The following is a 22183-nucleotide window of genomic DNA, read 5'->3' on the forward strand; positions in this document are numbered from 1 at the left end:
GCATGGTATATGATTGGCTTTGTACGTCAATATCATAGTATAAACATTAGCTTGAACAAGGTTCACATGACTAGCTAATATGAGGTCAAACAATAAGAATTTTCTCTTATTGTCATCTTCAAATACACAGGTTAATAGTGATTTCAAAAACAAAGCAAGCTCAAATACAGTCCATATTGAACACTTGCAAAATGTCCACTGCAAAGAATGGCTTGAAAAGGAGATTTTCAAGCATTTTACTTCTATTTCTCTGCGAGCCATGCTTTTTTTTTTTTTTTCAATGTTCTTCTTTAAATGTTTTCTTCTGCAAAACCACTGTGATCACCTCAATCTTAGTCCTTAGCATTTACTGTGCTGCAGCAGAAAGAAAAGCTCCTATAAAAAAAAGAATAATTGACAAGGCCACTAGTCAATTAAAACATCCTAAAATTCCTTACTATGCTCAACCCGTCTCTTTCACTACTGATATTTAATATTTATCCACAAGCACTGCTTCAAATTTAAGTTTTTTTCCTTAAAAAAAATCCTCAAAAGCCTCAAAACAGTGCAAAACAAATCATACCTGTGCAATAAGGCCTACCGCTATAACATCATACATACATCTTACCATAAAAACAAGACCTTAAAATGAAACATCAATGATAAAAACAATTAATGATTAGAAAATATATAATATTAATGGTGGGGTTAACAAAGCATTGACATGCAATGCTTTACAGAGGAGAAGAGACATTCCCCTGCAGGACAAAAACAAAAGAGTTATCAGACAGACAGCAGTCTGCTTTAGCTTTTTTTTTTTTTTTTTTTTAATGTTGCCCCCACCCTCTACCCCCAACCAACACTGCAATATTCCTACTGCTTTTGTGGGTAACTGGGGTGCCAGTGGGGTGTGTTCGGAGTGTGTCGCCTCACAGGAGCTCAAGCAGCCATCTGCCACCCTATTCTAGCCAGCCTGATCCTTATCCTCAGCCCAGCCAGGCCCAGCAGGCCTGCTGTCTCATCCCCTCAAAGGGGCTTCCTGCTGAGGAGGGGGTGGTGGTGTACAAAGGCAGGGAGGAGCTGGGGAGCTCTACTGCGAGGCCCTTTGACCTGGTCCCTGGCCCGGCGGGGCAGACGGCCCAGACAGACAGCACCGTGTCTGCTCCCCGCCGCCTCCTCCGTCTCTCTTTTATCAGCCACACAGACCCCAGGGGCTAACAGAGAGACAGAGGAGAGGGGGGAGGAGATGGAGATGGAGAGAGGGGAGGGAGGTTTGGCAATAAGCACAATGAAGAGACTGACACAGACCACCCTGACCCCCCCCCACCCCTCTTATCCTTCCCTCCTCCATTCATCTGTGTGTACAGATCTCTCCATTCCCCATGGACAGGCTGCTGCCCTCTCCTTCTCTCCCCTGCATGACCCCTCTCGTTTGTTCCCCTCCTTTATCTCTCAGCAGCCACAGCCAGCCGAGCTCCGGTAATCTGCGTGGCTAAGCACGCCCCTGCTGGCCACGTAGCAGTTAGTGTTCAAATACACCATATGTAGGCGTTGCATTGATGGCCCAGAGATGCCTGTTTGGGAGCTTGTGTTTGCCGGAGTGGTCACTCGTCTTATGGAATTTAGAATTAAGCTCAATAACTTCAGATTTCATTTATTTATTTAGGCAGGCAGGAGTGGAGTTACTTTTATAGATGGGGCATTAATGGGGCTTGTCTCTATTTCCATGGGAGCTGGCAACTAGGCAGTGGTGGTGAGCTTTTGGATGGTACGGTTATAGTACTGAGTAGTGAGAGCCTCCAGGGGGTTCCAACGGTGTGCGTGCAGCTCGATGACCTCCATGAGCAGAGAGCGGGTGAGCTGAGATTCAGCTGGACACAGCATCTTGTCCCTGACGGCAGCTAAGAGCTCGGTCATCATCTCAGGGAGCTGTTCCTCCAGGAGACGCCCCGTGCTCTGCAGCTGAAGGACAAAAAAACGTGGAAGTAAAGAATTAGTGTGTGTGTATGTATGTGTGTCCTCTACTGAGAGCAAAACTAGATGTCTGGCACCTTGCTATTGTGGATACAGTCAAACAGCAAAGATTCACACACCCTCTGGCCATGAAGCTGTGCGTATGAGCATCTGGGAACTGTTTTCCTTTCACAGCTCACCTGCATTTGCCCCTTCTGTTCAGATATCTCAAGGCTCCATTTTCTGCTACTAAAGGACAATTCCTATTTATTTTAAATTGCTGCACTTTCCTTTGATGTGGCTATCGTGGCTCTGTGGAGCTGGCAAGCTGGCCATTAAGCACAGAAATTCATGTTTACTTTTGATAAACTGGACATTCGACAGTATTAATGTAATAATGAGGTTAATATCTCACTTTTAAAAAGATGCACAGTTGGCCATTTGGTGTGACTCCTTATTTGACTCTTAACACCAGGAGTGCAAAATTAGACACAGAGGGCTGCAGTGGAAAATCCAGCATGCTAAATAAAACAGGCTTTAGGATTTCAAAGTATTTAAACATTTAATATGCAATTTTCCTCAAATCCCAACCTCGCTTTTGCACAGATTTAAAATTGGCTTCTTATTTAACTGTAAGCAACCCTTATTATGCGTGTCGGCATGCGTGTCTTTGTAGGGAACCAAGTGGACATTTGAGTACATTTTTGCAAAGTGAGGGCATTCCTCAAAGGGTTAGTCGAGAGGTTAAGACTTTTTTTTTTACATTTTCTGTTTGTGTGTGGTCCATACCTCCATTGAGCAACAGAGGACGGCATCTTCCTTAACATCTGTGGACTGTAGCAGCTACAAAGGACAAAAACAGACACTTTATGACTGTCGAAGGAGAGAAAAGGACTGTGCAAAATATAGCACAAAAATCCAAATATATTGACATGACGTCTGAGTAAGTGAGGGCCACAAGACGTACAGTATAAATAGACTATATGTATACTTGGATTTCGACCAAATAGAAAGATTCAAGTGTTTGCATGTGTTAATTATCTCACAAGAGGAGATCTAATCCCAACTGTAAATATTTTCTGCATTAACATTTAAAATCTGGGAAGACAACAGAGTAGCCTTTCACTCTGACAAACGAGCCAACATAATACATCAAGGCTTACTTTATACACACACATATAAATGCACAGACACACTATAAACACACAGAGCAGCTAAAGACAAACAGTAGAGCTGGTAAACATGCTGGCTGCCCCCCACCCCACCCTTCCCTCCACTGTGGCCCCATGCACAGATGGGCATACAACTGGCACTTTGACACAATGTAGAAATGGTGACAAATGGAGGAAAGCCTCCCACATTGGACTATGAGCATCTAATGTCAGACTGCAGCAGATTATTTCTTTTTTTTTTTTGTAATTCCAAGGTTGCTTTACTCCTCACAAGTAGGTTTACAAAGAGCTGCTTTGATTAAGCTGAAAATAGGAAGGAAGTTACAAGCAATTGTGTCACAGCTTCCCCGTCTTGGTTCACTGTCACTGCTGTCATAATGTGTGGCTTCAAACTAAAGAATGACACAACATGAGACTTTCTCTTCAACATAGTAAAGTCATCACGCGTTAGAAGAAACAAAGAAACAAACAAAAAAAACAACAAAAAACAGGTAAAACAGAGCATGCAACTCAGAGTCAATAAAGACTACAAATAAATGCTCTGTAAAAGGTGGAGGTATAAAATTTTACTTTACAAGCTGAAAATACTTACATGACTCAGAGCTATATAAAACAATTGTTGATTAAATAGATTAAGCAAAAAAATTAGCAAAAGTATTTTGGGTTTTTGTTGGCAGCCCGTCCTTTTCATTTTAACACATACTTAACAAACTGCAGCACCTTTAAATGCATGATTTAAGAAAGCACTGAAATAAAAACAATCTTATAAAAGTCTTAGAATTTACAAGAAGGAAGAAACAAGAGTAAGCACCATCTGATGTGATGCTCTACATTTAACATGAGCTGTCCTCTTATTTCCACGCTGTAAGCTTCATGGTATTCCACCTATCATTCAGGCCCAGCAGTTGCACAGACGTCAGCTCCTCACTATGCTGAGACGGGCGTGGTGACAGAGGCCGTTTGATGTGGGAACTCAAGTCCCGTCGTTTCCAGAGTTGAACTATGTGACGAGCAGGATTAGCTCATAATGAGTTCTCCAGGGAGCTGAGGGTGAGTTTTGTTCAACACTTTTAATATGGTCTAATCTATACTCCTTCATCATGAGTTCTCTGCTGCTCTCCTGTAGTCACTAAAACAGCTTTTTCTTCTCTGTCATTTTCCCACCATAAGTAAATCCATCGCTACATGGAACCTTTTTTCTGTTTTTGCTAGAAAAAGAGATGTATGCAGGGGGGAAAAGTCTATGTGACTGCTTAGCATACTGTCTTCACCTGCTGACACGTAAAATAATAAAGACATCAGTTCATAAAGTCATCAAAACAGAATCTTTGCACTGGGAAGCTTCGGGACTGAGATTCCCTCAAGCTGTGTTTTTTTGTGCAGAAAATATTTGATAAGGATAAGAATAACAAAAAAAGGCAACAAAAACTAGGATAAGCTGTGATCTTTTTATAACCCCCCATTAAATAAATACATCCAACACCTTCAGTGGTTAAATTTACCCTGCTTTGGCTTTTTCTTTTAAATTATCTTAATTATTGAGACGCATGTACATAAGTAAATACTGAAACCTACCAATTCATAGTTAAAAAACAGAGATGAAACAAAGGTACTCCAGATTAAATTCAACTTGAACTGTTTTTGGTTGTTGCATAGCAACAGAAGGTCTGCAGGACCAACATGTCCTGTAGTTGCATAATATTACAACATTCCTGTTGCATTAGTGCTCTCTTTTTACTAGCTGTTAGCCATAAAAGGCACAGAGTTAAAATCTAAAGTACTGTGTATTTAATTTTGAGAGCACATGCAGACATTCAAGGATGGATACCAAGGCACCACATAAATAACGTCTGATGTCATGACCAGGCCAGTGTATTTGCATGCTTTCTGCAGGGTGCAACTGCAAACCAATATCCTGGTGATGACTTCTCAGAGGGCTGCATGTGAGTCATTTGCTTGATAAAAGATGGTGTTATCTGTTGTCTGCCACTTGCCCTTTAGCTGACCAGGACTGCTGCATTTTAGATAAACACCAATTTTCAGGCAGACAATCTCAACAGTTCACATACTTCAGCAAAGGCAGGTGCTGTTTGGCCTTTACTGATATTTAATATGTAATATTCATTATAACTTTCTACATAAGTAATGTAACAACAGCAACATGCCTAAATAAAAGGAAAATCCGATAAGGAAATAAATGCATTTGCTTCACAAATTTTCAGTGAGAGTCCAATAATGAAGTCAGCTTCAAAGCGAAAACATGCAGCAAAGCGTCTGAGTTGGAATCTAATCCAAGTACGGCCTCAGACTTAGTACATGGTGCAGCATCAAGTCAGCTACAAGGACCCCTTTTATAATTTATATTTGGGTCTTTTTCCAATGCAGGCTCAGTTGAGGATTGTGTATCTGAATTGTTAAAATGGAAAACAACTCATTGAGTTGTGCAAAATTCAACAGACATCAGAAGTCTGAGAGTCTGAATCGATCAGATCACAGCTCATTGATTTTTTAACTAACAGTTGTCATTTGTATCCAAAAAACACCTCACATTTGTGAACATGTCAGCATTAACCAGTAATATTCAGTATTTGCAGATTTGTTCCTTTAAACGAGATTCGGTACTCTCTCTCTTTATTTGTTTCTTTTTCAAAAGTTCGATTTTTTTGTTCATTTTATTCCCTAAACAGAACAGTGATGACAACAATGCATTTCTGAATAATATTATTATTTGTTGTTTTTAAATAGATCTGCTTGGAGCATCTACATACACGTTCTCTAGATTCTAAACAAATGAAAAAAAAAGAAAAAAAAAACTAAGTGGAGCCCAGCACATGTCAGCTGTTATCTAATCCTTTTCTGTAGGCTACCAGCACAGAAGCAGCTGCTGCAAAATGAGCCACACGTGGCTTGTCACTGGATTCTGACAGTAACATTCAACATGAGACAGATGAAAGTCAGAAACAGTCCACTTGGGATACTGCAAAGAGGACTGTCAACAAGCACTTGTGCTTGTATCTACACAGAAAGTATATAAAGTCCTACAGATAATTCAGCATGTTACACTGGTGTGTTCTTACCTCAAGAATCACTTATCTTCATATAACACAGCTGATGCTGGAAAATGTTACTGTTTGTATATGTTTTGGACTGGTTTTTCCACACCCCCAGTCATGCCGCAGAGCCTTTTAACAAGCTGAGATAATGCTCTGGGCATACTCTCAGACAGGGTGTGGATGGCATAAGCTGTTTGTCATTGTGTTTGTTAATGAAACACAGGGTGTGTGTTAAGCACCAAACTGAAAGAGGTGTGCACACAGGTGGTACAACTAACAAACTTGTGTTTTAACACCTGCCATTATTTCTACATCTCAAATGATGCATTTAAAATGATTATCATTCTCAGATCTTGTTAGTCTGTCTCCTCTCTCTTCCACCTGTCATGCTGTGGGGAAACTTCCTCTGCACTCAGTGTTGACCTGACCACAGTCTCCTGTACTTCCTCTCACCTCCCTTCCACCCACTTGCTTCCCCTTTCAATAGTCCATCTGTCATTAACCACTTCTGTAATGTGATGCATCTGCTGTGGCTACTGTTTATTGTTTCTATGGTGACCAGGGTACTGGATGTAAGAGAACATGACCAGCTAAAGAGAACTGAACCTGGGGTCACACACTTTCCTGGAACTGATGGTGTCATGAGTGCTTGCACTACTAACCAAACCCTAATGTTGTGTCTTCAGTCTAGACTATGTCTGGCCAAAAACAGGAAACCAAGATACACAGATGCAGCTATGTGTGTCCTGTCGCTGGGGCACATGACTGTGGCTGATTGATTGGTTATCGACACACTCATCAATAAGAGCTGTGCAGATCTGGATACAGACCTCTCGAAGACATGTGTAGATGGGACACACCAGCACCCTGAATGGCTCGCCAGAGTTGCTCCTCATGGTACCAAACACCTCACACAAAAAGGTGATGAAACCTAACCAGCGCTCGACATCTGACTGCTGGAGCCCTTCCCGGTGGGAAAAGTCAGTCTGTAGAGATCAAGAAAATAATAATAAAAAAATAAAAAAAAAAAAAGGAGAAAATAGAAGTATATATAGTTTGTATAACACAAATACACGTTACAGCATATCCAGCTTTTATAAGTGTATTATACAAGTAGGTAGGTGGGTGTGTAAGTGTTCATATCTTTTCTGGCAGGACCATTAATCAGCATTAACATCTTTTCTATCTCTCTGATGGGAGTTTTGGTAGGTGGCACACATATTAACCTTATGCCTTGAGGTACTTCAAGCTAAAAAACAGCTGAAAACTACATTAAACAAATTTATTTCATCTGCCAGAATTAGAGGAGAGTGTGTTCATTTAGTATGAAAGTGAAGGGTAGTGAACTGTGTCAGTGCAGTGAAAGTGTTAAGGTTAATATGGGTTAATGCTTAATGCACACTTGTAAAAGATGTTATTCGTCAGGTTAAACCGAAACTTTATTAACAGTCAGGGCAACTGCTTCTCATAATTTTTCCTGACTGTGCCGTCTGTTGGGACTGAAGGGCTCTGGAAACGTGAGCGGCTTAGATTCTCACACACTTATACAGCTACACCACAGGCCTGCTTGTGCACAGACACACAGAACATAGAGCTTTACATGGACCTGACAGATAACTCATCCCTCTTTCAGAAACCATCAGAAGATAAAAAAATATTATGAAGAAAATGTTGGTGACATTAGTAGAAAGAAAAAGCTCCACAGGTTAAACAGTGGTCATGTTTAAGCAAACAAACATCAACCCCTCATTTTATAAGCAGAGCGGTTACATACTAATTGCCCCCATACTGAGATCCAGGGTCTGGAAGCAACAACATTAATGAAGGCCTCCATGAGCCCACTTATGACATTTACAATGTTTTATAGCAAAAATAAAGATAAAATGTCAAAGACAAGGAGGGGGTCTGTGCTAGCTGAGAAGAGCAGATTAAAGTGAGAAATAAAAGAGAAGAAGAGACCACACAATAGTGATCGAGGGGGACTAAATAAAAAGTGAAAAGGGGGGTAAAAGGATCAAGGCAGGGATTCATTGCTGCTGGGTCTGGGATAAAAATCTCAACATCTAAAGACCTGGATGTTTCAAATGGAAAAGCACAAGGTAGAAAAAAAAATTGTGGGCGTCTTGAAGAAAAGAGCATCTGTATGAGAAGGAAACAGGAGATGGAGTAAAGGAAGGGAAAATTAGTAAACATGGCGAGGTAGCAGGTGGGTTAATATTTAGACTTTAATTGTCATCTGATGACAAGATGTGGCTTGTTTGGCTGCTTCGAGACAGTCTGCTGCTCTGGTGAAGTTATCTGGCTCTCAGGATGGAGCACAGGGGGAAGCGGGACATGGAAACTGTATGGGGAGAAGTAGCGAGGCATTGGTCCGTGTTGTTCTGAGTGAGAGGAGGCGATAAGACGTGGGAGCATGGGAATAGAGGGCTCATGGGGGACGAGGAGGGGGGAGAGGAAAGGAGGGAGCGGCAGTTAAGTATGTAACGACTAAGAGGATGTTTTCATTAAGGGGTGCAACGCTATTACTATGCAGCTGAATGAAGGGATGGAAGGTGAAGGGGGGACAGGTCTTCCTGTCTCCTGAGTGTTTAGAATAGCTACGTTACCCACTGACATCTTGCAATGTTTTACACTCTGTTGGCCACCACCTTAAGGTGCTTTAACTGAATTAAACTGTTGGAATTACAATGGGGATTATTTCTAAAAACATAATTTAAAAGAAAAGTCTGCTTTACTAGATAACAACCACTTTATTATCAATGTGTAAAAGAAAGTGTAATCCCAGAGCTAAACGTGTGAGATAAATCCTTAAAATTAGAGAAGCTTTCAGCTTGTGCTCCTAAATAAGTGAGTTTTGATTGTAAATCGACTGATGCTGATACACAGACTTCTTATCAGTCTTACTCATCAAGTTGTTAAATAGTTTTGGCTAAAGAGCATACATGACACAGATTTAAATGTCCAATAGAACAGATGTTTTAATGAAAGACAACACTGTTTTCTCATTCAAAAACGTAACTAATAAGATCCCCTGAGATTCTAAACACCAGAGCTGCACAATCAGGAGAGGAAATTAAGTTTTTAACCCCAGAGTAGTTTTTTTGTAAGCTTATTGTTCAACCACCAGTTTATTTCTTTAGCTGGTCACCTGCAGCACTTTTACTTAAGTGAAAGTAGAAATACTATATTGAGTCTCTTTAACATATAGCCCAGTCTTTTGAAACTTGTCCAGAAAAGTTAGGTAGCACTGAAACATGTTTATTTATATAATAAAAAAGGTTTTAAAAATATATCTTGGTGTTAAAGAAAAAAAAAAAAGACTATTATGACACTTTGGGAAAAACATTAAAGGAGAGATAAATAAAGTGTGAAGCTAATATGCTACTGCTACAGATTTCCCAACTTACCTGGAGCATGTTGAGCAGCAGCGATCTGAACTTGGTCCCCTCCACCATGAACAACGCCATCTTGTCGCAGAGTTTAGCCGCCGTTGCAGCGAAGCTCCTATCCGACACAGCCTTGGAGTAGATGGTGCCGACCACCTGAGCCAGCGTCTCCTCGGACCGTGCTGAGCACTGCGCCTCCTCCATGAAAGAGGCGAGTTGCTGCTCCACCCCACTGCTGTTGCTCCTCATGCTGTTGAGAAGGTCCACAAGCCGGTCCATGTTCTGTGATCTGGACCCTGACTCCTCCACCATAGCTTCTTCCTGAAGTGAGAAACAGGACAAGGACATTGACTTGACAAAGTCATTTTTAATGTTGCTTTAGTCATAGAAAAGCTGATTTGTATGTTTTTGAAAACAATTGATATGCTAGACAGACAAATTTGGGATGAATTGAGCACAGACATTTAAAAAAACAACAACAACAACAACAAAAAACCTAAGTCACGAAAACAGCAGGCTCCCAGACTGGATGTATTGATTCACTGGCATCCTTCAGGGTGTGTTTATCAATTCCTTACTGTGCCTATTGGGGAGTCAAAGCAATCCCACCCTTGGTGGTAATGAGTTAACCGTAGAAAGAGGAAGCTGAGGGCAGCAACACAGTTGGTCGACTTATGACTTTAGCAGACAGTGGAAAACCTAAAAAATCGTTAGGCTAATGCTGCTTTACTTTCTTCACATCCAACACGTGTTCTCCTCTCTGCTTGTTTGGGCTGTGCATCAACATATAATCTTATTTGACACTGTAGACAAATAATTCCAGTAAACAGTAACAATCAAGTGTTTCTGTACAGTAAAGACAACACATAGTATGTAACCGTGAACATAAGTAGTTACAAAACCATATGTAGGTGTATGTGTGTGTGTACCCATACACATCAGACCTGAATGTCTTAATACTGTCTGACGGGCACTAAGCAGCTTTTCAGTACCTTGTCCTTTAGCCTCCTCCTCAGCCTCTCCTTTGATGACTGCAGAAGGCTAACTTTGGGCTGCTCCAATTGCCCCTCACTTGCCTTTCCACTTTGCGATGGGTTGAAAGATTCCTTACTAACTGTCATATCCGGGAAGGCATTTTGTGTGGGTGGTGAGTCAGATTTTGGTGATTCACTAGTACTCTTAATGCTGCAGTCTTGAGGTGGTCTAATCTGCTCGTCACCCACTTTTGCATCCTCAGACTCTTTGTCTTTGGTTGTTCTTGGGGGTACTCCTTTATCCCCTGTAGCGTTAGTCTGTCCATGCCCTTGACTTTTCTGATTCTGATGCCAACGCCGGTTTTGGCTGTATCCATGATGTGGGGGTCCTCCTTGGCGCTGCCCATGTCCTCCTTGGTACTGGCGAGGTGGCCGACCAGCACTATTTTTTCTGTTATCTCCCAGTTCTGTTAAATTCTGCTCTTGTTGGTTTAAAGACTGTTGTTGGGGTTGATCCTTTTCCTGCTGAGGTGACTGCTGTTGTAGCTGCTGAGGCTGGTTCTTCCCCCCTCCTCCTCCTCCTCCTCCTTGAGACCGCTGCTGCCTCCTGGAATGAGAGTAGACTCCAGTTAGCATCACTGTGATGTAGCAGCAGCAGCTGGCTGGTACCTGTGGCCGTCTGCCTTATACTCATCTTCTTAAAGAGGCTAATCAGTGCTATTCTGCAAATACTAATATGTCAAGTGACAACCTTATCCAAAACTTACCTATCCAACATCCTATCACTGTGATTCTCAAATTGTTATCTACTTAGCTACAACCTATAAAATAAAAAGCCATGTCTGCTTACATGTGGATGCACAGTGTGTCTGTGTTTTCCTGTCCTGCATTGCTGTGTCGTGTTGCTGCACTGACTCGGGGCTCGACAAGCCGATGACATATGGTCCAAGGGATTAGTCACCCTTGTACCGAGGAGGCAACCTATTATATGCCTCAGCTTGTGAACTCACACAAACTCAACCTGAAAAGCTGGGAACAACCTTTTTCTGATTTACTTGACTGTATCTATTTTTTGACTCATTGAAAGTTGCAAACTAGAAGTTGTCACTTAAAGGACAGAGCTAAACTTGTCTGTTAGCATTTCCAGCGACCAAATATACCTATACATGACTACATATGATCCTAGACATGCACAAAAAGATGTTAGTAAAATATTACCTAATTTACTAAAAGCTCAAGAGCAAAATACCCTGTAAAGAAGTAATTTCTCTCAATCATGTCATATGGTGCCCATACTTTTGCATGCCTTGGGGTGGGGTATAATAAGTTTTACTTCTCCCGACTCCTTTTCGAGCATCAATGTATAATTCTTATTTTGTATAGCATGATTTAAGTCAATTTTGGATTTAACTGTACAGCTACTGTTCTGCATCTTCTTCCGTTTGTTTTGCTCTTGGAACACTATCTGCTCAAAATGAAATAAAAAAAAAGCCTCTGTAATGAAACAAAACTGCTCTTATAAACTGAGAGGGCTGTAAATAACACCTCAAATGCTGTCATTAACTGATAAGGCTTGTTAACACACACAACTTATTGTGCCTCCAGTGAGACTGAAACAAATAAGATAAGGAGCCAAAAACTGTAGAAAAAAAAATCCCCCACAGTTTAAGTATTTATAGTGAATATTTGTTAACCTTAGAAAGAAACTGCAACATTCACACATTAGGAAGCTTTACTGGATATGTAGTTCTTAAGAAACATGCCATTCATGTGCAGACAGATGTACATTAACCCACACTGTTATAGTGATGGAGACTGACAAACATGTTGATCATTCTGTAAAACATTCAATGTTATCAAGCAATAAATGCATAAAATCGTGACATTTGCGTAGCATAAATAATCATATTCTGCGAACATGTAAATACACTGAACAATAATGCTTTTGAGTGCTGAAAAATATCAAAAGGTACTGCACCGTTTGTACATCTAGTCGTCATAATTCAGAACAGTACAAACTGTACTGCAGCTCCCTGAAGCGTGATTAGTGTTTCATTTTGACCCTACACACAAGGTTTCTTTTGAAAACAGAAAAAGTATGTATGAGTATATATATATATATATATATATATATATATATATATTTTTTTTTTTTTTTTTTTAAGAGGGCTTTAGACAAAGGCAAAATCTGTGACCCTCTGAAGGTATGAAAGCCCTGTGGGAGGTCTAGATTAATGGTCATATATATCTCTACAAGGTCTTAGAGGTTGTTATCAATGAGGAGACTGTAGAATAAGTGTCTTCGCAAGATATTTTCCTTTTAGCTCTGCAAAGTCTCAGTGACTTAACTTTCAGCCTAAACATGAAAAATGAAGAGCCTGATATATTTTGGCTATAACACAAAAGCAAAAACTAACTTGTGGGAAACTTAAGTGAAACTTTCATACTCTCGCAAATTAGTTGGATATCAAAAAACAATCTTGAAAATGTTTTTAGATCTTAAACAATATTCCTTCACACAAGTCAAGCAAGTAGAAATTTACACAAAACTACAGCACAGACACACAGTAGAGAAAACTGATTTGTTAGTACAAGCAGTTATTTAAGTGTTAAATATAAATTTGCTTTCGCAGAAATTAAAACAATATTACCTAACCTAACACTGCACATTATATACTGCATTAACACAATAACATTCAACTTAATGTTATATAATCTTATATATACGGCCATTTCTCTGCACTTCATGTCACTTTCTTAATATTTACCAGTGATTTATTGAGCCTGAGCTGTAGTGTGGGGTGCTGCTGCACTGGATAACCTAATACTGTAATCATTATCTCCAACAACAGACTCCAAACTAGAAATCTAAATAAATTACAGGTAAATTCATTATCAATAACAGATGATCACATCAAATGAAAAACGAACTATCAGAAGTTTAGGTATCAATTCCAGACCTTTGGTTGGATGATCATTAGAAAGATTAGAGCAGTGGTACAAGTAAGATGTGTATCATGGATGGAGAAATAAATGGCAAATTACTTCATGATTAGTTTAATCCTGAAATGTTTATCATGAAAAATTCCAAGTGACAAATGACAATTTTTCAGATTTACAAGTAAAGATAAGTCTAGATTGACCACAGCAACCAGATTATTGTTTGATTTCACTTTTCACTATGTTATTTTAAACATATACTTCATTTGTTAATCATAAGAATTTTCTGATTGTACTTCAGCTGCAGGAAGTTGGTTGATCTACAGTGGTTCAGAGAATTGTGCCAGGTGAGAAGGATTAATGCAGCCAGCTACAGTTGTTTTTACATTTCTTTTTTTTATCTATGCAGTATTTACCTTTGTGCCAAGGCTCTGGGACAACCCCACACCAAAGACACAAGATTATCTTTACCAATATCTTATTTAAATAGTAATATTTAAGTGCATTTCATGGAGTCCGCTCCCTCTCCAGAATGGTATGAGGAACTTTTGTATCAAATATGTTTGTAATTTGTAGCAGTTTCACCTCAGATTTGGTCATAAAAATGACAATGTCCATTTGTTTTCTGGTGTTTTATCGACCAGGTTTATAGTTATCAAAGAAGTTAGCACATTAACAAAGTGAATAATTACACAATTAAAATCAAGTGAGTTATTACTTCTGTCAAAATACACAGCGCATTTTATCTACTGATGAATCTCTTGTTGACTATTTTGGTCAATTCAAAAAAAGATGAGACAATATAAATTCTTTCTTTTTTTTAACAGAAGTGGATTAGACAGATTATTTGTTCTGAACAAAATTCAAAAGAACTAGTTGCAACGAGTTAAGAGAAAGGCCAGAAACATACACCCTTTTAGCCTTGTGCTCATGTTGGCATAATATTTTCTCATACTGGCCTGTTACTGGATGGTTCCACTAAGGGGCACACCAGCAAACTCACATTGTACAGAACACTAGAAGATTTGTAACATGCAAACAATTTACACGGAGACGATAAAATAGAGTATTTGGTTGGTGTTAAGATTGTCGATTGTATTTAGAGATTGTAATCTAGGATGTTAGATAATTACCCCTAAGTCACCTCTACAGATAGCATCTCACGTTTAAGCAAGATGGGTTTTATATAATTAAAAATAAACTAAACATATCTTGCATAAACATAATGTTCATTTGTAGTGACAGGCGCACAACCGATGCTTCAAACAAATGGAGTATATGATAGGCAGCAATCATAAGAATGCAAACCTAAAAAGAATAAGTGCATTTTCAATCCAATCCAACCTTATTTATTAGCACTTTAAACAACCACAGAGGACCAAAGTGATTATTCAGGTTAAAAACATAGCCAGGCTAACTGTGAAACAAAACCACAACTTCTATTTATGAGAAGATTATTTTCAAAACAGGAAAGCAAAGGTCTTTTTCCAGAAAAATCCAGAACAATACAATAATTTTCAAGTTGGTTTTACAGCTGAGTACAAAGAATTTTCAGCTTTGCAGACAAATAATTTAAACACTGTCAGCTGAATCCCTCCAGAGTTTGGATTGCTAGCTGTAAGAAAGGAGGCGTTTGAAAATGGATGCTAAGAAATTGTAATTAACATGCTTTGCATGACTCTTAAACAAGTCATGTCATCATTTACCCCAGTTAATAATCTGATTCAACACCTTCACTCTTCTTTCTAAACTGGCAACCATCTGAATGTGACACTGCATTGCAAACTCTAAGAGAATCATCCAAATGTATTTATGGCCATTTTTGTGTCCATGCAGCTCCAATCCTGCCCGGCCCGTCTGCTCCACTCTCTTGGGGAGTTTGGAAGACAGTTCTTCTTACTTCTCAACAACTTGCATTCATCAATTTATAATCAGTCCATCTCAGCTAGAGCTGCACTGACTTGACAAGTTTTAAAGGACTTGATTCATGTTGGCGGGGGGGATAATGATAAAATTAACTCAACCTTCTTGGGATGAGGTTACGGCCAGCTTTTTAGCATTAGCCATTTAATGACATGGATTCTGTGTTTTTCAATGGGCGTATTTAGTTTATTCCATTGGAAACAATGCAGCATGTAAATGTAGCATCATCTCACAGATAGCTGCCTAACTGATGGCAAGTTTATCGGCTTTGCTAACTTTATTAAGTTTCTGCTAAACTGAATGTGTACCTGTGCTGAGGAGCAATCACAGGAAATATTCTGTACTATTTCTTGAAAACAAGATGCGCATTTCCTGCTCTGTTACCATGTTTACCCAACTTCTCTGTGCTCCACAGTCACTTTGCATTTCTGCAATATGCAAGCAAAAATGAATTTAGACCACCTTCTTTATTAATGCAAGTAAAATTGGCTGGACTATTAACAAAAATCACCTTTTGTTTCTCTGTAAGCACATTCGCTGCCACGTTAACAGCTTTTGCTTTCTAAACAGCAGCCAGAGGTAAAATGAGATATGTCTGTTTGTGAGATTAATGTGATTTACAGAGAGTGACAGTTCTTAATTTAGTTAAGCTGTAGACTGCTCAGACACCCAAACCTTTGGCGCTACAACATCTTGCTGAAAATTCGTTGGCCTTCTACAGTTGCTGTAGTCAGGCTCAGCTTTAATCAGCCATCCTCCTAATCTGCTGGTGATGTGGAGAGGTGAAAGTGAGTGTAATAAAATGTTAATCATATTTAATGACTGTGAGCTCTGCAGTAGTTTGAGTGTTGACCATCCATCAGTCATATTACTGCCAAGGAGACGTTTGCATTTAAGATAAACGATGAAGGCACTGATGAAATTATATCTCACAGTTACTTAGAAACAGAGCTGGCATGATCAAATATTTAAGCAATAACACGTGACTTGTTTGTTTGGTCTTATAATTACAGGGTATTAATTTGGTCTAAATGAGTTTTTAATTTTGCCTGACAGAGTTCCCCCTTGTTTTAAATATCTTATTTTCACCATCAATTCGTTTTATTTTGAGCTATCTGAGAATTTTTAAAGAAAAACAAGTCAAAACTATCAGCTGAAATTAGGATGTTCTGTTGAGTAGAAGAAGAAGAAGAATTTCCAAGGTTTTGTCAAGAGGCAGTAGATTCCATTTAGCTTTCAGGATCTTTCTTATGTGGTCACTAACCTGGCTGAGACTTGCCGTTTCCCCCCTGGGCCAGTAGGCAGAAGTATGGTTAACTGGTCACAGGTGAAGTGATCAAATACTCTACAAGCAGGATAGAAAGGTATGCCACAATGCAGGTGATTTGAAGGATGGAGAAATGAAGGACAGATGAAGTAAATAAAGAGTGGAGTAAAGTAATTTCCATAGATGGCATCAAGGAGAAATCAGAAGATCACAGGGGAAATAAGCAAAGCAAAAAGGAGAGAAAAAAAAAAAAAAAAAAAGAACTACAGGTTGATAACATCATATAAAAACAGCATGCACAGAAACTATGGGAAGTCTAAAAGAACTCTACGTGACTAAAAAGATTAAATCAACTGGTAGATATGATCATGGGAAGAAGCAGAATAAGGATGATCAATCATGGTGGTTACTGTGTACAAGGGAAGAATTCATGGAACCACTGGTTGACCCAGACGAGAGAATTGATTGACCCAAGCAAAGAGAAGCCTGCAGGCCAGACAGTCAATAACATGGCAAAAGCTCCACACAGGCCACAACACGCTGACTTAATGGATTGTGGGGAGACAGGCTTCGACTACCTGACTGAGCATCTGCATTACTAAATCTTAAGATTCAAAACTCAGTCACACTGAATGTGTGTGTGCGTCCAAGTTTGTAGAACTTAAAAAGCTTGTATTGATTACACTTGTTATCATTGTCAGAAGTTACGTATAAACAGAAAACTTCACAGAAATGGAGATCAGTGGTATAAAAAACACAGCTGTCATTTCTAGATGCATCAGATAGAATTCATATCACATAGCAATGTGCTTACAATGTTCATTTTTAGCACATTTTGGGTCATTTTATTACTCTGACGATTGATTTTGTCCTCCTTTTTGAGTAACTACTTTCCTCGCTGTTAGTGATCTTTTCATTGTGAAGTGTTTTGCAAATACCATAAAACCCTTTTAATAACTGATCAACTTCCTGATGTTAAATAATGATGATGCTCTATTGAAGTTAGCAGTGTTCTGTGCTGACTGGACCATGATCCTAAAAAAAGACACAATTCGGTCACTAATGATTGCATTCAACTTTGTTAACAAAACACAGCCAAAACAAGTGTAGAGAAATTTGTGCTCCAAGGCAGCCATGCACAACTTGTCATGTGATTGCACTGGCTCAGCTCAACTGGAGAGGGTTATGAATTAATAATATATTACTGTAACAAGAGCTGTATAACAACAACGGTTGTAGCGTTGATTAAGAACACTACTTGACAGGTCTAATGAGTGGTGGTGAAGAGATGAGGATAAACATAAAAATAAGTGGGCAAGGATGTATTTTTGGTCCAGTTATGAAAAAGGGATGGAAGAGAAATTCATGCATATGCATCCAGTTCCACTGTGACTAAGATTTATAAAACAGAGCCTGGCACATGTGATGGAAAGAATCCGCATAAAAATTTCAGTGTACACAAAGAAACGGGTACATTCACACCAGGATAGCTTGTTTTCACAATGCATTTTCTCAAGCGCACCAAACCACCTAACAACGTCTCACACAGTTACAACAACCGCTCGCTAGAGACGATATTACCTAAAATGACTACTGACCAAGAAGACAGAAAAAAAAAATAAATAAATCCAGCGCATCCAAACCAATTTCTGCAGCCTTGGGGTTTCTGGTTCATTTTGGTTTTCAAACCTAATGCTGTTTTTACAGGGATCTGTCCATTATGAGAAGCAGAAGCAGTGAGCTATCCAGCATGTTGTGCTACAACATGCTTACTGTTACTTTGTCTCTTTGGTTCAATAGATGGTCCGTTTGTTTTTGCACCATAAATGAAATGCACCTAGGTTCACTTGCAAGTGAACCAAAACCTCCGGTTTTCATACAGGAACAAAGTGACATTCTTTTGTTCTTGCAGCATTGGTTTGATTGTTCTCGCAGCTTGTTCTCAATACATCACCCAGGCACAAATTTGATGTGGGCGTGGTTAATGCAGAAAGGGGTGAGATTGTCATTTGTGCTTTTTAGCTGATGCAAAAGAGTTTCTCAAGGAGAATGAAATAATAGGGTAACAAAATACCTTATTCTTGTTTTTGCCAACTCAAAATCAACAACATTTTCTGTTCTTGCAGAGCATCTAACAAGCTTTAGTTTCTATTCAGGACACTCTTTCAACTCAACATCTCACACACTGGTTTTTCTTTTAAATTAAATGTACAAGCAAAAGCGATATGATTCATTCTTGTTGGTGTTTCCTGAGTTATTTTCATCTTACAATAAATCTACTGGCAGAACATACAGTATTTTATTGTTGAGCTGGTTTGTCAATTTAATCAGTGAAACAGGCACAGTAAATACCTCCACCTAAAATCATTGTTATTATCTAATATATGTTTTTTTTTGTTTGTTTTTTATAATTATTGAAATAAGCTTTAATGTTAATCTGAATGGGCATTATTTGTGCTCCTTTAACTGCAGGTCTGCTGAAACTCTCAGAAGTTTTAAATCAGGGTTAAAAACTTTTCTACCTGCTGCCTTTTATCCAAAAAAGTGTAAATTCCTTATGCTGGAACTTTTATTTCTTGCATTGTATCTATTTTATTTTAACTTTTTTCTTTTTTATTTAATTTCAGTTTTTTTAAAGTTTGTTAGGCCACAAATTTGTACCAGAAGGTAAAGGTACAGAACTGTGTCACTAAAGGTGTAGAATTGTTCTTATTTTTAACCGTTTTCTAGTAGGGTAAATCTGCAGCAGCAAAGCATATGTACCTTTATGGGACCATTTCTGGTAACTTAATTCTTATAGTGCATGATGACAGTTGTTTATTTACAATAAGTGTGGTGCATCTGGCTTTGCTGTTGTCCCATAATTAAGTACATAAATCCAGGCACAGACACACAAAACATTTGTCATGCAGGTGATGGTGAATTATCACTCATTATGGCGACATGTCTCCTCTCAGGTGCCACGTGTCTGTTCTGCTCATAATAGTTTGGATGTTCACCCCTTTACTGTCTTAAGTTGCAAGAATAATAAAAAGATGTGGAAAAAGTGCATGTCTAGCAAGAAAGACAAAAATAAAATGTAAGAGCTCCTCAATAATTATGATAAATTTAAATGGTATGAGGAAGGCCCTCCTTCTTTGCCCTTCTTCTGTTTTGAAGCAGAAAGAAGTAAGCAGCACATTCCAGTAAATCACAACTAATTTCAGCCCTGCTTGACATGCCTACTAAAGTAGAAACACATGCACTACCTCCCCTTTCTTTTCCATCCTGCCACAGCCAGCCCACACTTTTCCTTTACTCAATCTCATGGTCTCCTTTAGTTTCTCTTTCTTGCGCTTTGTTCAATACAACCCTCGTGTTTCAAACATGTATTCAACCGATCAATACTTGACTAATATTTTATCATCTCTTTCCAGCAAGTTTAGTTCTGAACCTCTCTTTTCCTCACCCTGCTGCGTTGATGTACGGCACACAAAAAACACTAAAATATAACACAAAGTCTAATTTATGTGTTTTGTCATAACTGCCTTTGAGCTACTGGCTGTATTGTGTTTGGGAACATTAACCTAAGACATACTTGACGTAAGAGGATTACAGAAGTTTGATAGACAATCAAATCTAGTTAACGTACTTGATGAACACACATGTTAAACTTAATGAAGATTAGCATGGCAGCTGTTTTACTGTGTCAACTGGCAATTTTTTACTGACCACATGTTCCTCTCTTGAGAAGAAACCAGTCATAATGACCAAATTCAAACAGTTTTTTTTAAATGCACTAAATACAATCTAAACATGTTGTACTTTACCCTTCCTGTCTTTACCTCTTTCTTTCGCTCAGTGCTCAAATCTAACAATATCTACTAGTAAAATGTCTGAACAGATGAGTTAGTTTTCTGTAATGATTATGTATAAAAGAAACTTATGTATGTTTTATGTTTTTCCCTTTTTAGTTCTTCTAAAATTTAAAATATCTTTTGGTCTTGGGTGACTGTGGGAAAACTCCAAATTGATATAGATTGTCACTAATTCTTCTGTGCATTTTGTATGCCCATGAGAATTTCCACAATTTCCATGATAAAAACAAATGATTTTTTGGTAGCAAAATAAGACACACTCACTCTTGTGTAAAACTTATATACTTGCAAGTACAAAGAAAAGCATGCTTGGAAGCTGAGCGAACAAGAAAACAGGACGGTTTCTTGCTAATATTTCCACTTGACAAAACAAATAGACTGAAACCCAAGCAAACTGCTGTTGGTCCAAGTTGATATTTTTGTTCTTTTCTTGTTGCCAGGCCTGCGCTGCACCCATCGTACATAAAAACAACAGCTCTGCTGAGAAATAATTATTCCCTGAGCTTAAAAACAGGGATGAAAGTGCTTTTGTCTATTTGGTTTAGATACAATTTCCTCTTTTAAAACCACAAATACAACCAAATTATTTTCTCTTTGCCGGTCTCTTAGCAACTGAGAACAGTTTTCCAGTGACATCAGGCCAGGGAGTGAGAGAGATTTTTTTTTCTCTCTCGCTTTAGAACGAAGTTCCAGTGAAGTCACACTTTGATGAAATTAGATTTCACAGCATATATAATCAAAGTAGATGTGCCAGTAGAAAACAAAATTCTTTGGACTGTGTTTGTATCTTTGAAACAGAACAGCTAGTTAAATGTTGCAAAGGAGAAGAAGTAAATCCATCTGTGGAGAATAAACTGGGCTGAATACCGCAGGCTAACACAAATGATGAGCGTACATTTTGTAGAGGGACCTATTCAGTCGGTCTCCTCTGTTTTTCTTTTCCTGTCTGCAGTGACGTGTGGAGGCTGCATTCCTAGTTTGATATTACTTTGGCTGGGGAGAATGTTTAAGGCTATGATCCTGGCTGTGCACTGACAAGGCATGAAAAAAGAGAGAGAAAAAAAAACTGTTTGATGTAGGTTTGTGTGTGTGCATGCAGGGTTGAGATGCGTCATTACCGTCGGTCATTCCTCCTGCGTCGGAAGAGCTTTTTGGTGTGTGCGATCTCAGCTTCATTAGGAAGGGGTGGGAAGACCTGCGAGAGACAAATCACAGCGTAAGAGACAGCTGCTGTCGAGACCAAAGATTTATACCACTCTGTGGAGGCATGTAAATGAACATAACATGCTTTTTTTCCCCACCTTTTTTCTTTTTTGTTTTAATCTTAAGTTGTTTTATGCCCTAGTGTGTAAGTACATGCATATCATGGTATGCTCCTGCTTAAATCCTGAAATGCCCTTAAAGATGTCTTTGATTTATTGTCTAGATGAACACATTTCTTTGTTTTATAAGATGTCAAACATTGTGCTCCTTTCCAAATTATGATTGCACTATTACCATAAGTATCCCCATGGTAACAGTTGGGTCAGACTGTGAGCGAGAATTCCTGATTCTGATTACTTGACAGATGTGGGCTGGCAGATGTGTCTAAAATCACTCCCTCATTCACAATTCAATAATAAGCAGTAAACAACATAACATACTCATATATCATCCACAGTTTCCGATGGTAATTTTCT

The 22183-nt window shown here is 38.9% G+C and overlaps 1 protein-coding gene across 2 annotated transcripts in view; it reads right to left on the reverse strand.

Moving 5' to 3' along the window:
* Positions 1 to 211: 211 nt before the first annotated feature.
* The window catches only part of ctif (CBP80/20-dependent translation initiation factor), a 50484-nt gene continuing 28512 nt past the window's right edge, over positions 212 to 22183 (reverse strand). Inside the window, exons 8-14 of one of the 2 annotated variants that reach the window (XM_041969860.1) lie at positions 21623 to 21699; positions 16645 to 16725; positions 10536 to 11124; positions 9565 to 9864; positions 6988 to 7143; positions 2722 to 2775; positions 212 to 1941 (exon numbers count right to left, since the gene is read on the reverse strand). In XM_041969860.1, coding sequence (XP_041825794.1) covers positions 1720 to 1941; positions 2722 to 2775; positions 6988 to 7143; positions 9565 to 9864; positions 10536 to 11124; positions 16645 to 16725; positions 21623 to 21699 — 1479 coding nt within the window. In that variant the 3' untranslated portion in view covers positions 212 to 1719. The remainder of the gene's footprint in view (positions 1942 to 2721; positions 2776 to 6987; positions 7144 to 9564; positions 9865 to 10535; positions 11125 to 16644; positions 16726 to 21622; positions 21700 to 22183) is intronic. The other variant, XM_041969861.1, reaches the window with a different exon arrangement.

The sequence above is a fragment of the Melanotaenia boesemani genome, chromosome 19, assembly GCF_017639745.1.
Source record: "Melanotaenia boesemani isolate fMelBoe1 chromosome 19, fMelBoe1.pri, whole genome shotgun sequence".
Taxonomy (NCBI): Eukaryota; Metazoa; Chordata; class Actinopteri; order Atheriniformes; family Melanotaeniidae; genus Melanotaenia; species Melanotaenia boesemani.